General features: G+C 36.5%; 1 protein-coding gene across 2 annotated transcripts in view; it reads left to right on the top strand.

Annotated features, from left to right (window-relative positions):
* Positions 1–17,177, top strand: part of LOC150110111 (cysteine-rich with EGF-like domain protein 2) — a 215,018-nt gene that overhangs the window by 48,425 nt on the left and 149,416 nt on the right. For both annotated transcript variants that reach the window (XM_090391457.1, XM_090391462.1), the window contains exon 4: positions 16,734–16,797. In XM_090391457.1, coding sequence (XP_090247583.1) covers positions 16,734–16,797 — 64 coding nt within the window. The remainder of the gene's footprint in view (positions 1–16,733; positions 16,798–17,177) is intronic.

Raw genomic sequence — 17,177 nt, 5'->3', positions numbered from 1 at the left:
CCATTTCATTTTGGGTAGAAAAAAATTGATTGTCATGCTGAAAAGAAGTGTGTGTATGAGAAAGTTTTTAAAAGAATCAAAAGTTGAGCAGCTTTCAGAGGTGAACTACAGGTGCAAATACAAACATTATTGAAGAAAAAGAAAATAAGATCAGTTTAGCCAGAGAGGAATGTGGGGAGGTAGTCTGCAAGGGGGGGTGGTTAGAATTCCATGATGGACTCAGGAAGTTAGAGGCAGTCAAGAAAAAGAAAGAACATCAAAAGTTCCTTTGAATTAAATCAACTTGTTCTCTTAGAGAATACAGAGAAAAATATAAGCAAGCAAAGCACTGTATAAAACTGGCTAAACAAATGTCATTGGAAGACTTTGCTAAGAACATAGAAAATATCAGGAAGATAAAATATTCTGAAGATTATTGAAAATGCTTAGAAATAAAGGAATTGTAGAGCTGACATGAATAAGGATATTCTAGATGTCTGAAGTTTGCTAAATGAAACAAACAGTGACAGCATGATAGTATAAAACATTTGGCAGAAATGCAGTTAGGAATACTTATCAATACTTGAAGTAGGAAAAAGCTATCAAAAACATGAAATATGGAAAGAGAACTGAAATAGATGAAATTAAAAATTTCATCTACTCCAGAAATGGAGGTATAAAAGTTTAACGTGGTGGCACTGCATAATTTAGAATTCCATGAGAGGAGGTTGAATTCCAGATTATTAGATTAAAGCTCTCATAGTACCCATCTAATAAAAGTGAAATAAAACTGAATGGGAGAATTAGAGGAATTTCCTTTGTGTTGGTAAGATTTCTGCAAGTATACTTGAGAAAAGGCTAAGAAAAATTGTGAAAATTGCAGATGGTCAGCTTAATGAAGAACAAGTTGGGTTTTCTTTCCTTTAGTGTTACGGTGATCAGCATTCATTTTAGAAATTTATGGACTCTACAACCATGTTCTAAATAACTATTTTAATTTCCTGACATTTCGACCTTCCTATTAAGGTAATCCAGAATATTATACTCCAGGTATATACAGGGTGTTCGGGATAAATTTGACAGTTTCGTAAGGAAAAAGAAAATCTTTGTATCTATTAAATTTAATGAATTGACAAAAAAAATTACAGGCAGAGTTAATTACAATACCATCAACAAGATTTACTCAAAATAACCACCATTAGCATCGATCACAGCTTCAATTCTGCTTCGGAACCTCGAACAAGCTGATGCTACAGTCTCCCTGGGAAGGGCCGCAAAAACTGTTTTAATTTTATTCATTAACTGGGCTTTTGTATTACTGGAAGTGCGATTGGTGTCTTTTTCAACTGCGCCCCATACAAAATAATCCATGGGGTTAAGGTCTGGGGAGTTTGGAGGCCAAACATGTGGACTGGTGAAGTCGTAGAAATTTTCAGACAACCATTTTTGACTTTTCCCAGAGGTGTGGCAAGGGGCCGAATCCTGCTGCCATACATACGGCCTACCATTGGCTACCCTTGTTATCCAGGGCTTGACTACAGTTAGCAACTCCACGAACAAAGCCCGAATTCCAATGCCAGGGTTCTTCAACACCTGTTCCTGCAGATTTGCGAGGAATTCTGCTGTACGAACGCAATCAGATCGTCTGCTAGGGATCTTTCTTCTTGCTACATCCTCGTAGTCACCATTGCAAGTCTCTAGTTCATGCCTGATTGTTTTTACTGTATTCAGGGAGCATTGGGCAGCAGTCGTAATATCCTTATTTTGATGGCGGGCACGAATCATCATGATACAAGTTATTCTCTTCCATGATTCAGGTGGGTTCCAGCTATCCATCCTTTCTGACATCTTGTATATGAATGAAGAAGGGTCCAAACTTTTAAATGAAGAGAAGTGTGTGTTAATACATGTAACTTACGGAAAAATATAATTAATTATAAATATGTCAAATTTATCCCGAACACCCTGTATGTGTATATGTGGAGTATAAACATATATACAGAGACAAGCTGAATTACATTTCAAACAGTATGCTAAAGAGACAATGATTTGATCAACAGTTATACTACTGGCATGACCTCTAGTGAAAATAGAATATAAAAAATAATAAATAAAAAAAATACAAATAAAAGTGAAAAATAATTAATTAAAAAACTACATCAAAGCTATATTCTATTTAAGATAACATCAGAGAAACATTCTTTCATACAGATAGTTTTCTTACAGTAACAATGATGTCCTAATTTAACATGACAATTGTTAGATTTAAGATTCTGGATTACCTATGGTCTTATTTATAGTTAACTCTTAGGAAGAAAGGTTAAGTGAGTAGAATATGTGCCTTCCATATGCTTGGGATTTTTAAACCATCATTATTGTTAAGATTAGGGTGGTTGATAAGATTCTCGCAGGCTTCCTTGAATTTACGTTCATAAAATGTTTTTGTGTGATGTAAACAACTGGTGCTTTTCCAGTCAGTTCTATGTAAAGTGTTCAGGGCATGATCATCCAGGTCAGCTTCACCATAGTTATTATATTTAATGTGTCGTTTATGTTCCTTTTGTCTGATAAGAATGGTGCGTCCTGTTTCCCCCTATATAGGGTAGATTACTGGTGCAATAAATATGGTATACTCCATAGTGGGCCAGCAGAGGGAGTGGATCTTTAGATGAGTTGAGTAAGCTCTTTAATTTTGCAGGAGGTTTAAAGGTGACTTTAGGGTTGTATTTCTGTATTATTCTGTTTATTTTATCTGATGTTCCTTTAATGTATGGAATGGTTATAGTTTTATTGTAGTCTGGTTTATTTTTGTTTTTTAGTGAGGTCTTGTAGAGAATTTTGTTGATAGTATTTTGGCTGTAGTCATTTTTTAGGAAAGTATTGCTGATAACTTTAAATTCATCTTGAAGCGCTTGTTCATTTGAGCAAATCTTCAAAGTCCTGTTTTTTAGAGTATTAATGACACCTAGTTTTTGTGTTGGGTGGTGGTAGGAGTTTGTTTATATATATATTAGCCAGTATGTGTCGGCTTCCAGTAAACATGAGTAAAGACTGCCAGAAGGAAGATGTGTGACAAGTGTATCAAGAAATGGAAGTGTGTTCTGCTTTTCAATCTCAATTGTGAACTACATGCGTTTGTGTATTTTGTTTAGGTGGCTGATGAAAGTATCTAATGTCTGGCGGCTATGGTGGCTAGATAGTGAAAACATTGTCAACATATCTAAGCCAGACTTTGGGTTTTAAAAGAGAGGAATCTAGAGCACATTGCTCAAAATATTCCATATAAATGTTAGCAATGGGGGGGGGGAGATAATGATAAGCCCATTGTTTTGCCTTTTTTTTTTTGTAGGTAGAAAGCATTTTGCAACACAAAATAACCAGAACATAATACATGCGCAAAGAGCACTGTGATATCGGGAGGGAACTTCCGTTTAAATACCCCGGGAGTTCCCCCCCCGATATCACACTTTATAAACATAATCAAAGACATTACATTAGAAAAAGATGATTTATTAGTCAGTAATAAATTTAGTTTAATCCTTTATCCAAGTGTGAGCAAACAAAGTTTGTGCCTGAAAATATCTTCAGGACTGGGGTAAGGTAGTACAACACCGGGCAACTCGCAGCAAAGGTGGAGCAAGCTAACATCACTCCTATCTCAGTATCTCCCATAATGCACAACACATCTCCTTGCGGATATGTATAATGTTATGCATTAAGGGAAGGGCCACTACCCAGACTAGTTTCAACCTTTATTGAGGGTCTCTTCAGTGGGAGCGAGGCCACAAGGCAGAGATACCAGGCAGAAGCAATTACAGTCTAACCAAGTGAAAAATAAACTTTCAAGATTTATTAGTCAGTTTTGACGTCTCTGCCCTCTTCACGAATGCCCCGATCAATGACACAATCCTTCTTTTATAAGGAAAAATTCCCTCCATATCACAACGCTCTTTGCGCATGTATTATGTTCTGGTTATTTTGTGCGACAAAACACTTTCTACCTACAAAAAGAAAGGCACAGCCATGGACTTATCATCCCCCCCCCATTGCTAACTTTTATATGGAATATTTTGAGCAACGTGCTCTAGATTCCTCTCCTTTAAAATCCAAAGTCTGGCTTAGATACGTTGACGATGTTTTTTTGCTATCTGTTCATTAAAACTCTAAAAACAGTAGAGGACAGAGAACTCTGGCACTGAACCAAAAACCACTCAAGCATGAATCCTTCATCCTCGATTGTTTTCAAGGCCATAACAAAGCCCCAAATTGACACACATTTCAACAACAAGAAAAAAAAACAAGATGTGGGATACCAGTATAATTGTACCATTCTATTCATCCATGCTACAGGTGAAAAGCCAATAGGGATAATGTTACATTTCTTTATTCAAAAGGGTATAGAAGGGCTTGTAGGTTCTCCCAAAACATTAAAGTAACTACATTCTGGCAATGTCCTCGTAGGAACATCATGTCAACAATTCTGAAAAACCACTTAGAGCAGTATCAATGGATGGAATATCAATAACAGTTACACCCAATAAAACACTCCTCAATTCCTATAGAGGAGTGATTTCAAAGTGGGACTCCTTGATATCCCTGATCGACAGGTATGAGGCACATCATGAGCCATAGGAACGATCACCTGTTTCATCTCAGAAACATCTGTTAAAGATGTTGGAGGGAATATCATCTGTATCTCAGTTGTCCTGTTCACATGTATATCCCTAATCCACTAAGATGCTTCAAATTCCAGAAATACAGACATGCCCAAAACTGCCTGATGTGGTAGTAAGGAACATGGTAGCCAGTTGTGCTCTACTGAGAAAGCTAAATGCGTATACTGTCAGGGAGATCACCCATCATGCTTCTGTGCATGTCAGAAGTGGAAAGATGAGAAAGAAATACAAAAAAATAAAATCAGAACAGAACATATATCAGGATGCAAGAAGAAAGTTAGCCACAACACCTGCTCTGAGATCCTCTTATTCTGAGAAGGTAACGGTAATGAAAATGTCAACAGCAACTCGAACTCAGATGTCTATTTCGTTTAATAATTTCACATCTGAACTTGATGATCGTCACTGTTTATCTGTTGAGCACATCATTTGCATAGTTCCATTTGATGAGAACCCACTTGTGAAAAAAAATTATGGCAAGGTTATCACTTAGACAATCACCAGACCCTTCCACAAAAAAAATATTACTGAAAGCAACTTGAACTTACCTGGTGGTACTGACACATTTGATGATGTGTTGGATATCTTTCCAGAGGAAAGATGGACACTCGTTGCCCATACTTCCTCTAATCTAATGAGAAATATAAATCCAATAAGGAAAAGTCCTCAACCTCCTGGAAATCAGACAAATCTATAAATCCTAAACAATAGGAAAATTTTTACAATGGAACTGTCTTGGGTTTCACCAGAATATCGATGATATCAAGCACCTGCTACAGAAACACTATCCTCATGGGCAGTCATACTCCATTCCATCATGTTCAGCTTAATGCTGCTCTGGATGCAGTAGTGATTTGCCTGTCTGTTGGGGTAAAATAACTGTAATTTGCCAATCACAGTTATTTTTATTTAACACCAGGTTACGAACTAAATGAAATGGAACACGGTAATCTCATAATGCAACTGCCTCAGTCCATACTCCTAATGGGTAACTTTAATGTGTGATAACACCAACACAAATATACAAGGTCATATCATTGGGTGAATGCTCAACAATCATGACTTCTCCCTTATTAATAAGAGAGTAAATACTTTCTTCCACATGGCTATCCACTCTTGTTTGACAATCAATCTTATAATGTGCTCCTTGCCATTTTTCCACTGCTCACATAGGAAGTTGATGAAAACATATATGGAAGTGATCATTTTCCTCTTATCAGTACCATACCTTCACATGAACCATGTCTTCCTATCCAGATGCCCATGTGGAAATAGCAGTTAGCTAATGAAGCCAAAAAAGAATCCTAAGGAGTTCTTTCAATATGTTGCTAGCAAAAGAAAGAATGATTATTGAAGGATGACATTGGAAAAAATGGTATAAAGACAGCTGTTGCAGAAGGTGTGGTGGAGATACTTAATAAGCAGTTCATAAAGGTCTTTCAATCTTGTGAATGTGACTTCATGGAGAGAGATTGAGAGCAGTTGATGATGGGAAAGAGAGACTGACTAAGTGAGCAAGAGGTGTATGGGGAGTTGAGCAAACTAGATGTAAATAAGACTGTGGGACTTGATAATATATCACCACATATTCTGAAGGAATGTGCCAGGAAGTTGACGTCAGCCTTGACATATTTTTTAATATGAGTCTTGCACTGGGTCAAGTTCCTAAGGAGTGGAAGGAGGACAAGATTGTGCGACTTCATAAAGGAGGTGATAGAACTCAAGCATCAAACTATAGGCCTATCTGTGTATGTGTCAGGTGTTGTAGTTAAGTTATTGGAGAAGCTTGTGAGAACTAGGATCCAAAATTTGGTTGACAACAATGATATTATCTTTCATGGACAGCATGGATTTACTAAAGGGAGGTCATGTTTTAGTAATCTACTTATTACAATAAGGTGACTGCTTCCATGGACAGAGGAGAAGAATACACAGTAATATACTTAGATTTCGCAAAGGCTTTTGATAGAGTACCTCATGATAAGTTAATAGTCAGACTAGAGTGGATGGGGTTGGATATTAGATTGATGCATTGGATTGGAGACTGGCTATCTGATAGGTATCAACAAGTTGTGTATGAGGGAGCGATATCCAGGAAAAGGAAAGTTACTAGTGGTGTGTCCCTGGGGTCTGTTTTAGGGCCACTGCTGTTTAACTTGTATATTAATGATATTGGTGAAGACTTGGATGGAGATATTCAGTTGTTTGCAGATGATGCAAAGTTGGGACGAGCCATGAAAAGTAGAGAAGATGTTGTGGCCTTACAAGACTTGAATTAATTGAGTGATTGGGCACGGGAATGGGGATGCAAGTTCAATGTTGCAAAATGTAAGGTTTTAAAATTTGGAAAACAAAAATAGGATGCAGAATTTATGCTGGGTGAGGATATGTTGTCAGAGGTGGAGGAGATAAGAGATCTGGGGATGATAGTGGATAAGGATCTGATATTTAGGGGACACATAGCCAAAATTGTGAAGACAACACAAAGGCTTCTGGGAATGATGCAGAGGACACTGACGTGTAGAAGAAGGGAGATTCCTGTTCCGTTGTATAAGGCTTTGATTAGGCCACACATGGACTGTTGTGCCCAGATTTGGTCACCTGGTTTTCAGAAATGAGATTTGGGAAGGGTCTAGAGACGACTGATTAAGGTAGTTTCAGTCGTCTCAGGAATGTCGAGTATGAAGAAAGATTGAGAAGATGCAACTTGCAGAGTCTGGTGGACAGGAAGAAGAGGGGAGATACGATAGAGACCTACAAGTTATTAAAGGGTTGTTATAGAATCAATTCTGGAGAGAATTCTACTGAAAATAGTGGGAGATCAGAGGATTACCAGAGATCATCCCTGGAAACTGTACAAAGAGGGTGTGAGTAGGGGAGTGAGAAGCAGGTTTTTTTCATGCAGAGTTGTGAATGATTGGAATGCCTTGCCTGAATGTGGTGTCTGCAGAGAATTTGAGTGTGTTTAAAGCATGGTATGATGAGCTGTGTGTATGATAAAAGGACCTCCTAGATGAGTCTTTGACTCCATGGGGTCTTGGATAATAATAATAATAATGATTTTTTCCATTTTCCAAAATTTAACATCATCCTGAGTTTCACTCTGTCCAAGCCTTGGTGGAACCCAGAGTGCCATGCAGCCAAAAAAAAAAAAAAATCAAGATTAGAACATGGGGTATGTTTTGTAGATACTCTATCACAACCAACTTAATAGCATTTAAACATGCTCGGGACAAAGCATGTCATGTGAGATGTCAGAGTGAAAAACATCCTGAATCCAATTTACATCATTGATTAATCAAACAACCAGGACAAAATCCAGAAGATGAAAGGTAGATACAAAACACAAGTTGTCTACCTTGGAACATAATGGATGTATTATTGCTGATCCCAATCTATTGAAGACACTTTGGGCCAAAACTTTGCTAGAATCTCAGCAACAGCCTCATATCTATCGTCCTGAATTTTTAATGTTGAAAGAGCAATAAGAAAACAGCATTTAAGCCTGTCTACCAAGAGCATAAAGCCATACAATCAGCCATTTGTTAAAGAGGAACTCAAAAGAACTCTTTTGCTATCTTATCATAGCACAGTCATTGCTGATGACATCCATTATGAGATGATAAAATACCCTGTCATTTTCTATGGATCTCCTCTTACTATACAATAGAATATTTATGGAGAAAATTTCCAGACTATTGGCATAAGTCAATTGTCATTACTATCTCAAAGCCAGGCAAGGATTCAGCACAGGCCAACAATTATCATTTCATTGCTTTGACTGCCCTGTCTTTGTAATGTCTTGGAATGAGGCTTTTCTGGTATTTAGAAAGCAACAAACTTCTTTCCAACACAATGTGTCTTGCATAGAGACTGGTCACCCTTGGACTGTTTGGTCTCTTTAGAAACATGTATAAGAGATGCTTTCCTGAAATGAGAACATGTGATTTCAGTGTTCTTTGACTTGGAAAAAGCCTATGACATCATTGAGATATGAGATATTCAAGGACCTGTTTAATCTTGGCCTTAGGGAGACCTTCCTGTTTTTATTAAGAACTTTCTATCCAACCATGTATTCCAAGTCTAAGTGGGTAGCACATTATCTTGACCATATCATCAAGAAGGGGGGGGGGGGTCCTCAAGGCTCTGTCTTAAGTACAATCCTCTTCACTATTAAAGTGAACTCAATTACTGAACAGCTTCTCCCACAATAGGCAATTGTCTTTATGTTGATTTTACTATTTACTGTCACTCCTGCAATATGCGGGCAATTGAAAAACAACTTTAGCAAGTAAGCAATCGTGTCTCTTTGTGAGATGTCTTTTTATCTTATTTGTCATGGGTTTATGTTATCTGTTGAAAAAAAAACTGTTGTGTACGTTTCTGCTGTTAAAAACACTCCACCCCAATCCTGATTTAAGAATGGGACAAGCTAGGATATCTGTAGTTCCAGAAGCCAATTTTTCTGGAACTAATCTTTGATAGAAAGCTAACGTTCTTTACACACATTTGTCATCTTTAGAATAAGTGCAGGAAAGCATTGAACATCCTCTGCACTATAATCGATGTTCTTGCTCTGCATTTTGCACTTGTATGTTCAAAGCTTGATTATGGGTCCATAGTTTACAGTTCTGAAAGTGAGAGTATGCTCTGGTCATTGGATCCGGTCCATCAGCAAGGTACCTAATTAGCTGCTGGTGCTTTTCGCACACCACCCGTTCAAAGTCTTTATCTTGAATCAAATGAATCCCCTCTATCACTTAGACAAAAATATCTCATTTATGCCCTAATAATAAAATCCCTTCCAGACCACCTTATGTGGATTCCGCGAAAGGTGGAATCTTATAGTCTTTTGTCTACATTGGGAAGTCCTGTATCACACATGCCAGCCTGCCACCTGTTCTTTTCGTATATGCATTAAAGAGGCATTAAACAGGGCACTGAATTGTTTTATGTTTGAAATGGTAGGAGAGTGTTTACCAAGATCATTAGTGAAAGAATTGAAAAGTAAGAAGTCAAGAGACTAGCTTTTTCTGTAGGCAAGAATGCAATAGAACCACCTAAGTGCACAAGTAGTGGAAGCAGAGTTGGATAAAAGTTACAACCAATAGCTTTGGCTGGAGACCAGAAAGCATGACTATGCCATTTGGATATGATGCAAGTTGTTTGCTTTTAGCATTTTCAAAACCTGAAATACCTGTAAGCAAACAATCAATGTATTGATTGTTTGCTTCAGGCATTGGTATAAACAGCAAAGCCAATTGCAATATGCACAGTTCTTGTACTGATTTGGCACACTTCTTGGAGAACAAAGTCTCATATAACAGTTCAGAATTTAAAGTGGAATGGAGAATAATGATTTCATACCACTTGCTCTGGTGATACATTCAATTCAAATGATTGGATCAGAACTTAAAACAATAAATGAGGCATAAGAGAATGCCACATAACATGTGGGTGAGTGTTAGCATGAATATGGCTCCATAAGCAATTCAATATTAAGTTATGGTCCAGTTTGCTTAGAGGACAAAGAGCATCCACACCAGGGCCGGTTCTACCGACGATGCAAGATGTGCATTTGCACGGGGTGGCAAAGTTGGCATAAACTATACGAAAAATAAGGGAGAAGGGGCGGCAAAATATGCTACTGCACAGGGCGGCAGAATTCCTAGGGGGTGGCCCTGATCCACACTATACTTAGAATGGTCATTAATGGACAAAATCTAGATTATTGAAGAGTGGTTCTTTTATCTAGTATTCTAGTAGACATGTTGAGTTCTCAACATATCTACCTGCTTGAGCTGTGCATTTAGAAAAGAAAAGTCAGTGAGAGTTGTTAATTTCAAAATCTCCAAAGTAAGATGGCCTCATTAGGACTTCAGACTGGACCGATGAAAATTAATATTTAAAGAAAGGAATCACAAATTTCAGAATGGTTGCTAGTATTAGGAGAATGATACAGATGGAAAAATGAATTTGATAGAATAGATGAGACTGATTTTTAGCCAAAGAAGATCAGGAAGAGGAGAATCTAAGTTGAAATCAGATATATATCAGAGCAAACATACATGTGTCACTTTGAGATGATAACAGTCAAAGAATGTGTAATTAGGAAAACGGATGTAACAGCATCAAGGATTTCCTAAAGCTGAAATTTGAGTTTTTTGTAAGGAAAAGTAGTTTTGCAGACTGGAGATGGAAATGAATGTCATTTAGGTTATAGCTAAAACCACATATTTGTGAAGTGTCTTGCATGGCTTTTGAAGATTTGCTTTTATCTACATATTTTTGAATTTCCATGACTTCAAAAGGAGGTGAGTTGAATTTGGGATAGTCATGGAATACAGTAATGGATTCTTTACTGAAATTTGTAGTTATCGTATCATTATCAGTTGATAAATTCTAAGCTGATAGTCAACTTTTCTGGTTTATCTAAAATACTTATTTAAACTATTATTGACCGTAGGAAAATGGGTTTCTATAAAGTAAATTAATTTATAGAAAAACGTGTTCTGAAGGCAAGAAGCAAATAATAAAATCTAGTTACATATATTCTGGTTCTGTACTGTATCCTCTTAACCATCTTTGTAATGTTTAAAATTAACATTGCAACAGTCTACTACTAAGTTGAAAAAGTAATAGCATTACCTTGAGTTACATGGTTATACTGTTACTGAAACTGCATTTGCTTAGTGTTTTATCTGATTTGCTAATGTTCTGCAGAATATCAGCTCATAACTATGTATTCCTAACAGTTTATTTCCATGTTAAGTTTATTATTTTTATGATATTTATCAGTACATTAATGAGAATTATACATCAGAATGATTTAAGAATATAATTTTTAATCGTCTAGATCAGTGATTCCCAAAGTGGGCGGTACTGCCCCCTTATGGGTGGGGCGTATTGGCCTCATGAGGCCAATACGCCCCACCCCCAAGATTGTATTGGCCTCATGAGCAAAAAGAGGTATTGAATTGAAGTAAGGGGCAGTGAAAGCATAAAGGACAAAAATTAGATGTTGAAAAAAATTTATCTTCAAACATTTTGATATAGCTGTTGTATAATTTAAGTAAAGGTCATAATGGTTACTTTATTTTCCAAGGAAACACAAAATGCAAGTTACAGCTGATCAGGATTGATGACAGGTCTTAACAAGCATGCACTTTCAAGTGATCAGGATTTTACAACTCCAGTACGCATTGGCAAGAACATGTGCATGTTATGACTTGTTTGATGTATAATACTATAAATACGTGAGATGCATGAAATCAGTTTTAGATTGTTTCTGAATTGTGTGACAAGCAGTTAGCAATTTGATATCATTCAAATAAAAAAATTCAAAATAGTCATTCATTGGATGACAGATTGTTTGGACCACTTTGTATTAAGAACAATGAAGAATTCAATTGCTTGCTGCTCCATACAGTTTATTGGCTATCAAAGGGTGCATGTTTGAATCAATTTTATAAACTCTTTGAATCAGTGCTACAGTTTTTAGAAAACAGATGATTCTTTACGAGCCAACTTAATTAATTTCAAAAGTGACAGCTTATTTGACCTACTTATTTAACAAATTTAATGAAACAAATCTACAGCTCCAAGGAGATAAGCTGAATTTAATAAAAACAAAAGCTGTTATTTCTGCATTTGTGTCAAAACTCGTCCTGTACAAATGAAACACAGGAGAATTCAGTCAGTTTCCGAATCTATCAACAGTGGAAAAATGTGATGAAGACATGCTCAACTATTGTGAGCACTTGGAGACTCCATTGTGATTTCAACCTGTGGTTTAAAGATATTCTTAAAATGAAAATACCCAATTGGGTTCTGGACCCGTTTTCAAGTACAAACACAGAAGAATCTTTGCAATTACAAGAAGAACTGATAGAAGTAACAACAAATGAGGAATTAAAATTCAAAAATGGGTACCAACAGTTCTGGTTGCAAAAGCAGATGCCAATACTTTATCCTGGATTGTGGGCTGTAGTAAAAAAAGTTTTTAATCTCATTTCCATCATCATATTTAGTGAAACATGGATTCATTGAAGTCACAAATCTTTTAACTAAAAAAAATAAACTGACTGCAAATAACTGATTGCAGTGATTTAAGAATGCTGCTAACAAATATAGAGCCAAATATCAATAAATTGGTAACAGCACATCAGGCTCATCCTTCTCATTAGGTTTTTTTAATATTATCGATTGTTATTTATTTTATGTGCGATTTTTACATATGTGCAATTTGTTTGTTTTCTTAATTTTAATATTTATTAAATTTTTAGCTCCACCTTGTCTTATGTTTACATGCAATTGGTTTCTTTTGTTGATTTCGATAAATAGTTTTAAAATTTTAGTTCCAAGATGTCTTTGCATTTCCAAACTTCAAAAATCTCTACTACATGTATAATCATCATCATCAAATTCCTGCCATGTACCCTTAAGGGATGTACAGGATATGATAGTACTACATGAAAAATTTACATCGTTACTAACTTCCTATCTACAATTTTCCTCCAAATCAGTCTGTTACTTGTCAAGACTCCAACATTATCAGATCTTATATTTCTGTTGTCTGAGGCACTTTGTACCGTATCAATCCACCTTATATCTTGGTCTATCTCTGGGTCGTTTTCCTGGCAGAGAACACTTGTTTTGCTAATCTTTCCTCGCCCATTCTTTAAGCGACTATACCACCTGAGATTAGCTATGCTAATGTATTCCTGGATGCTGACAATGTCAAGTTCTTTCCTAATATTCTTAAATTTCCTAAATTTCATTGTGTCAGTTGCTTTTTCTAAAGCCTCAAAATATTCCTCCACTTCTACCTTAGGAGAACCTTCTGTGGGACCATAGGCACAAATAAGTCTCATTGTCCAGTTCCCTCATTCTGATATTTGTCCACATCACTCTACTTGAGACTGCTGCCATTAAAGAAGATTAGCCTCGTATTTAGTGTTGAATACTATGGCTACTTCTTCTTTTCCTTGATTGTCATTGCCTGAATATAACATTTTGTATTTATTGCTCAGAAAGATCTCACCAGTTTTTGTCTTTTTTTTTGTTTCAGTCGCCCCTATTATGTCGATCTGGTACTTATCTAATTCCTCAGCTAGCTCCATTTCTTTGCCATTCAGGCTTCTTATGTTGATAGTACCGATCTTTCACTCTGGTGATGTTGAGTTGAGGTGTGTTTTCAGATTTGTTACAGTAGCTGACTTTTTGCTGTTCACCCTGGTTCCCTGGCAAAAATAATGGAGACCTTGTTTAACCTGGCAATGCCCCAGCTGGCATGAAATTTTGTCATGTTGTGCCATCAATTTGTATTTTGGTTTAAGCCAATAAGAATTCAATTTGTTCGGCTAAATCCCAAATTGCCAGTCCATCCTCGTTTGTTCAGTATCTAGGTAGATACCCAACAGGGTGCACCATGAGAAGGCGAGGATTGGACATTAGGTCAGAAGTCCTGATCGGTTCTCCGCATTCCTTTAAAGGCTATGTGGAAGTCTCCTTTCAGTTATACAGCTTTGACCCTTAAGCACCCACTAGATGCCTAATAAAATGCAAAATTGTAAAATTCACGTAAAACTCGAACTGCTGATCCATTTTTCATACGATTTTCTTTTATATGTATCAGGCTGAGCTTCTTGGGTCTTAGAAAGTAGTTTCGGGGGGGGGGGGATAAATTTTTGGGAATCACTGATCTAGATTCAAATTCAATACTTCATAACATGAATTGAAGTAGAGAATGGTAGTGTTGGTAGAATGGCATCAGAGACAAGGACATTGTTTGTATATAAATATAAGGAGAGCTACAAATATATTTGTATACAAATATAAGGAGTATTTGAAATAAGAAAGCCGAGTTTCTTGCATCATTTAAGTCGCTATGCCCAAAGATGATTGGCATAAGTAAAACTCAGTTGTCTGTGTGCGAGAAGGAAAGAACCAGAGAGCATCCTTGTAAGTTATGTAAGAGTGGTTAAGAGGAATGCAAGGAATAGATTTTTTCCACTGACAACTCTAGATAAATGGAACACATTTCCAGAATGTGTTAATGCAGGGAGTGTTTAGGATTTGAAGATTCATTATAATAATAAGTATTGTCAGTTGAATGAACCTCCCACAGTGAGCCTGTTGACTTCATGGAGGATATGATGATAATAATCAAAGTTACAAAGTCAAACGCAACTTGCTAATGTTATATTAATTATTCTCAAGGATGTATAGTATAGATTATCCAATCTCCTTTAGAACTCTATGTTCTCAAGGAATCTTGTCTGTTTCCTTTTCTACTGGTTGACCTTCACTCATTCAATGGCATCCTTATATCCTCATGTACCTCTTTCCTGTTCTCTCTTGATCTAAACACTTGATTTCACTGGATAACTGAAACAATACTGAAATCAAATGGATATTAGATCCAGCATTATTTCAAAGCTGAATGTAGAAACTATGAAAGCTTCGTAAGGTAAATTGACCAAAGAGCTTACGAGAATACATTCCCAAGCATTCACTAGTTGCCTTAGTATGGACCATATAGACACTTGGCAGTGCCTATGTCTTCTATATATTCACCTTTTATTGGTCTATTTTGATAAGGTTTCACTGACCTGACAACTGTTTTGAACTGGTTGGTTCTCCTCAGAAATCAGGTAAAAAAAAACCTTAAGAGAGCAGAAATTCTCATTCAGTGCTAAGGAACTTGAAATGTCAGATGTATTTTTCGTAAGCGAACTCTAGTCAGTGTGCAAAAGTATTACTTAAATAAGGAGCCAAAAGGCTTCAGTTCGGCGATATTAAATTATATAAGTCAAGTGGATATTAAATCCAGCATTATTTCAAAGCCAAATGTAGAAACTATGAAAGTTTCATAAGATAAATTGACCAGAGAGCTTACAGGAATACATTCTTGTAAGTTCTCTGGTCGATCTCTATACGTTCCTGTAGAAACTTTCATAGTTTCTATATTTGGCTTTGAAATAATGCTGGATCATATTCTTCTTCTTCTTCTTCTGCAGCTTCTCCCACTTAAGTGGGGTCACTGTTTGTAATGAGTCTCTTCCACACCTTCCTGTCTTGGGCTGTCACCACATCCAAGTTCTTCATCTTCAAGTCCTCTTCTGCCAGCTCCCTCCATCTCTTCTTTGGCCGCCCACGCTTCCGCCTTCCTTGCACATCCATCTGCATGACCCTTCTTCCCACATATTCGTCCTCCCTCCTCATCACATGACCAAACCATCTCAACCTTGCCTTCTGTATTTTCGCTCATAAGTTCGTAACTTTCACTGTTCCCCCTGACATAGTCATTTCTCAGACGATCCTTTCTGGTCACACCGCACATCCACCTAAGCATTCTCATCTCTGCTACTTCCATCCTGCTGATATTATTTTTCCTCAGGGCCACAGTTTCTATAGCATATGTCATAGCTGGCCTCACCACTGTCCTATAAATTTTGCCTTTCAGATTGATCGGCACCCTCTTATTGCATAACACTCCAGCCATCTCCCTCCAGTTCCTCAAACCCGCTTGTATCCTGCATCCCACTTCCTTCTCAGCTCCTCCATCTTCTTCCACTGTTAGTTCCCGCTTCTTCTCTTGAATCTACACACAACAAGATGTCATCTGCATACAACATTGTCCTATCAACTACACAGTAATGCTATGCTTCAAAAATTATGGAATTTGAAAGATAGAAGAGAAGATCCAATAACAAATCTTAGAAAAATTATTTTATGATTTGAAATTAATCCTAAACTATGCACCTATAGTGCCAGATGTCCTCTGGTGATGGAAATTTGTAATTTTTTATACCATGTATAAAAAAGTAAATAAAAACACCATGTTCCAGAGTGTACTCACACCAGGTATTGTTGAATTTCGTCCAATACATTTTTCACTGCAGGGATTTGAATATCTCCTCTTTAATTATGGCCACTCTGTACAAAGTATAGAATATTTAAAAATTATACAGGAAAGTTATTTTACTTCTATAAATAAAATACTGAAATTTTTTTTATCTGTAGGCACAAAGTTTATTATTAAATCTTGTACTTATAGTTAATTATTACTTACAGTGAATTACGCTTGGTTGAAATTCAAGAAAAGCTGTGTTCTGATGTGAGTGGACAAAAAGAACAGGTATAGCCTTTATGCAGTTGTTTATAAAATAATTTTTGTTCTGGGACCCTATAATTCATTAAAAGCATATATGTAACTAGTTTTTTTAAGTGGTACTATGGACATAGTCTAGAGACTAGACTAGTGGTGGAAATTTTAAGTGGGATGCTGCATATACAAAGAAAATATTTTTTTTTTCTAATCAGTAACCAATTTATTAATAAATACATTTACATATTAAAAAATTGCTTTATTAAAAATATTTCACCCTCACCATGAACAAACATCAATAATAAAAGTTTCATATCTCACAGAAATAACGTCCGCAAGCATATGATACACTGCTCAACTGAGCAGTGTCAGAATGACTTGTCATGTGCAATCACAAGCGCAAACGAATA

This window comes from Typopeltis vanoorti, chromosome 1, assembly GCF_054136105.1.
Source record: "Typopeltis vanoorti isolate ZY-2024b chromosome 1, IOZ_Tvanoo_1.0, whole genome shotgun sequence".
In the NCBI taxonomy this organism is placed as follows: Eukaryota; Metazoa; Arthropoda; class Arachnida; order Uropygi; family Thelyphonidae; genus Typopeltis; species Typopeltis vanoorti.
This window is presented reverse-complemented; position numbering and strand designations above follow the sequence as displayed.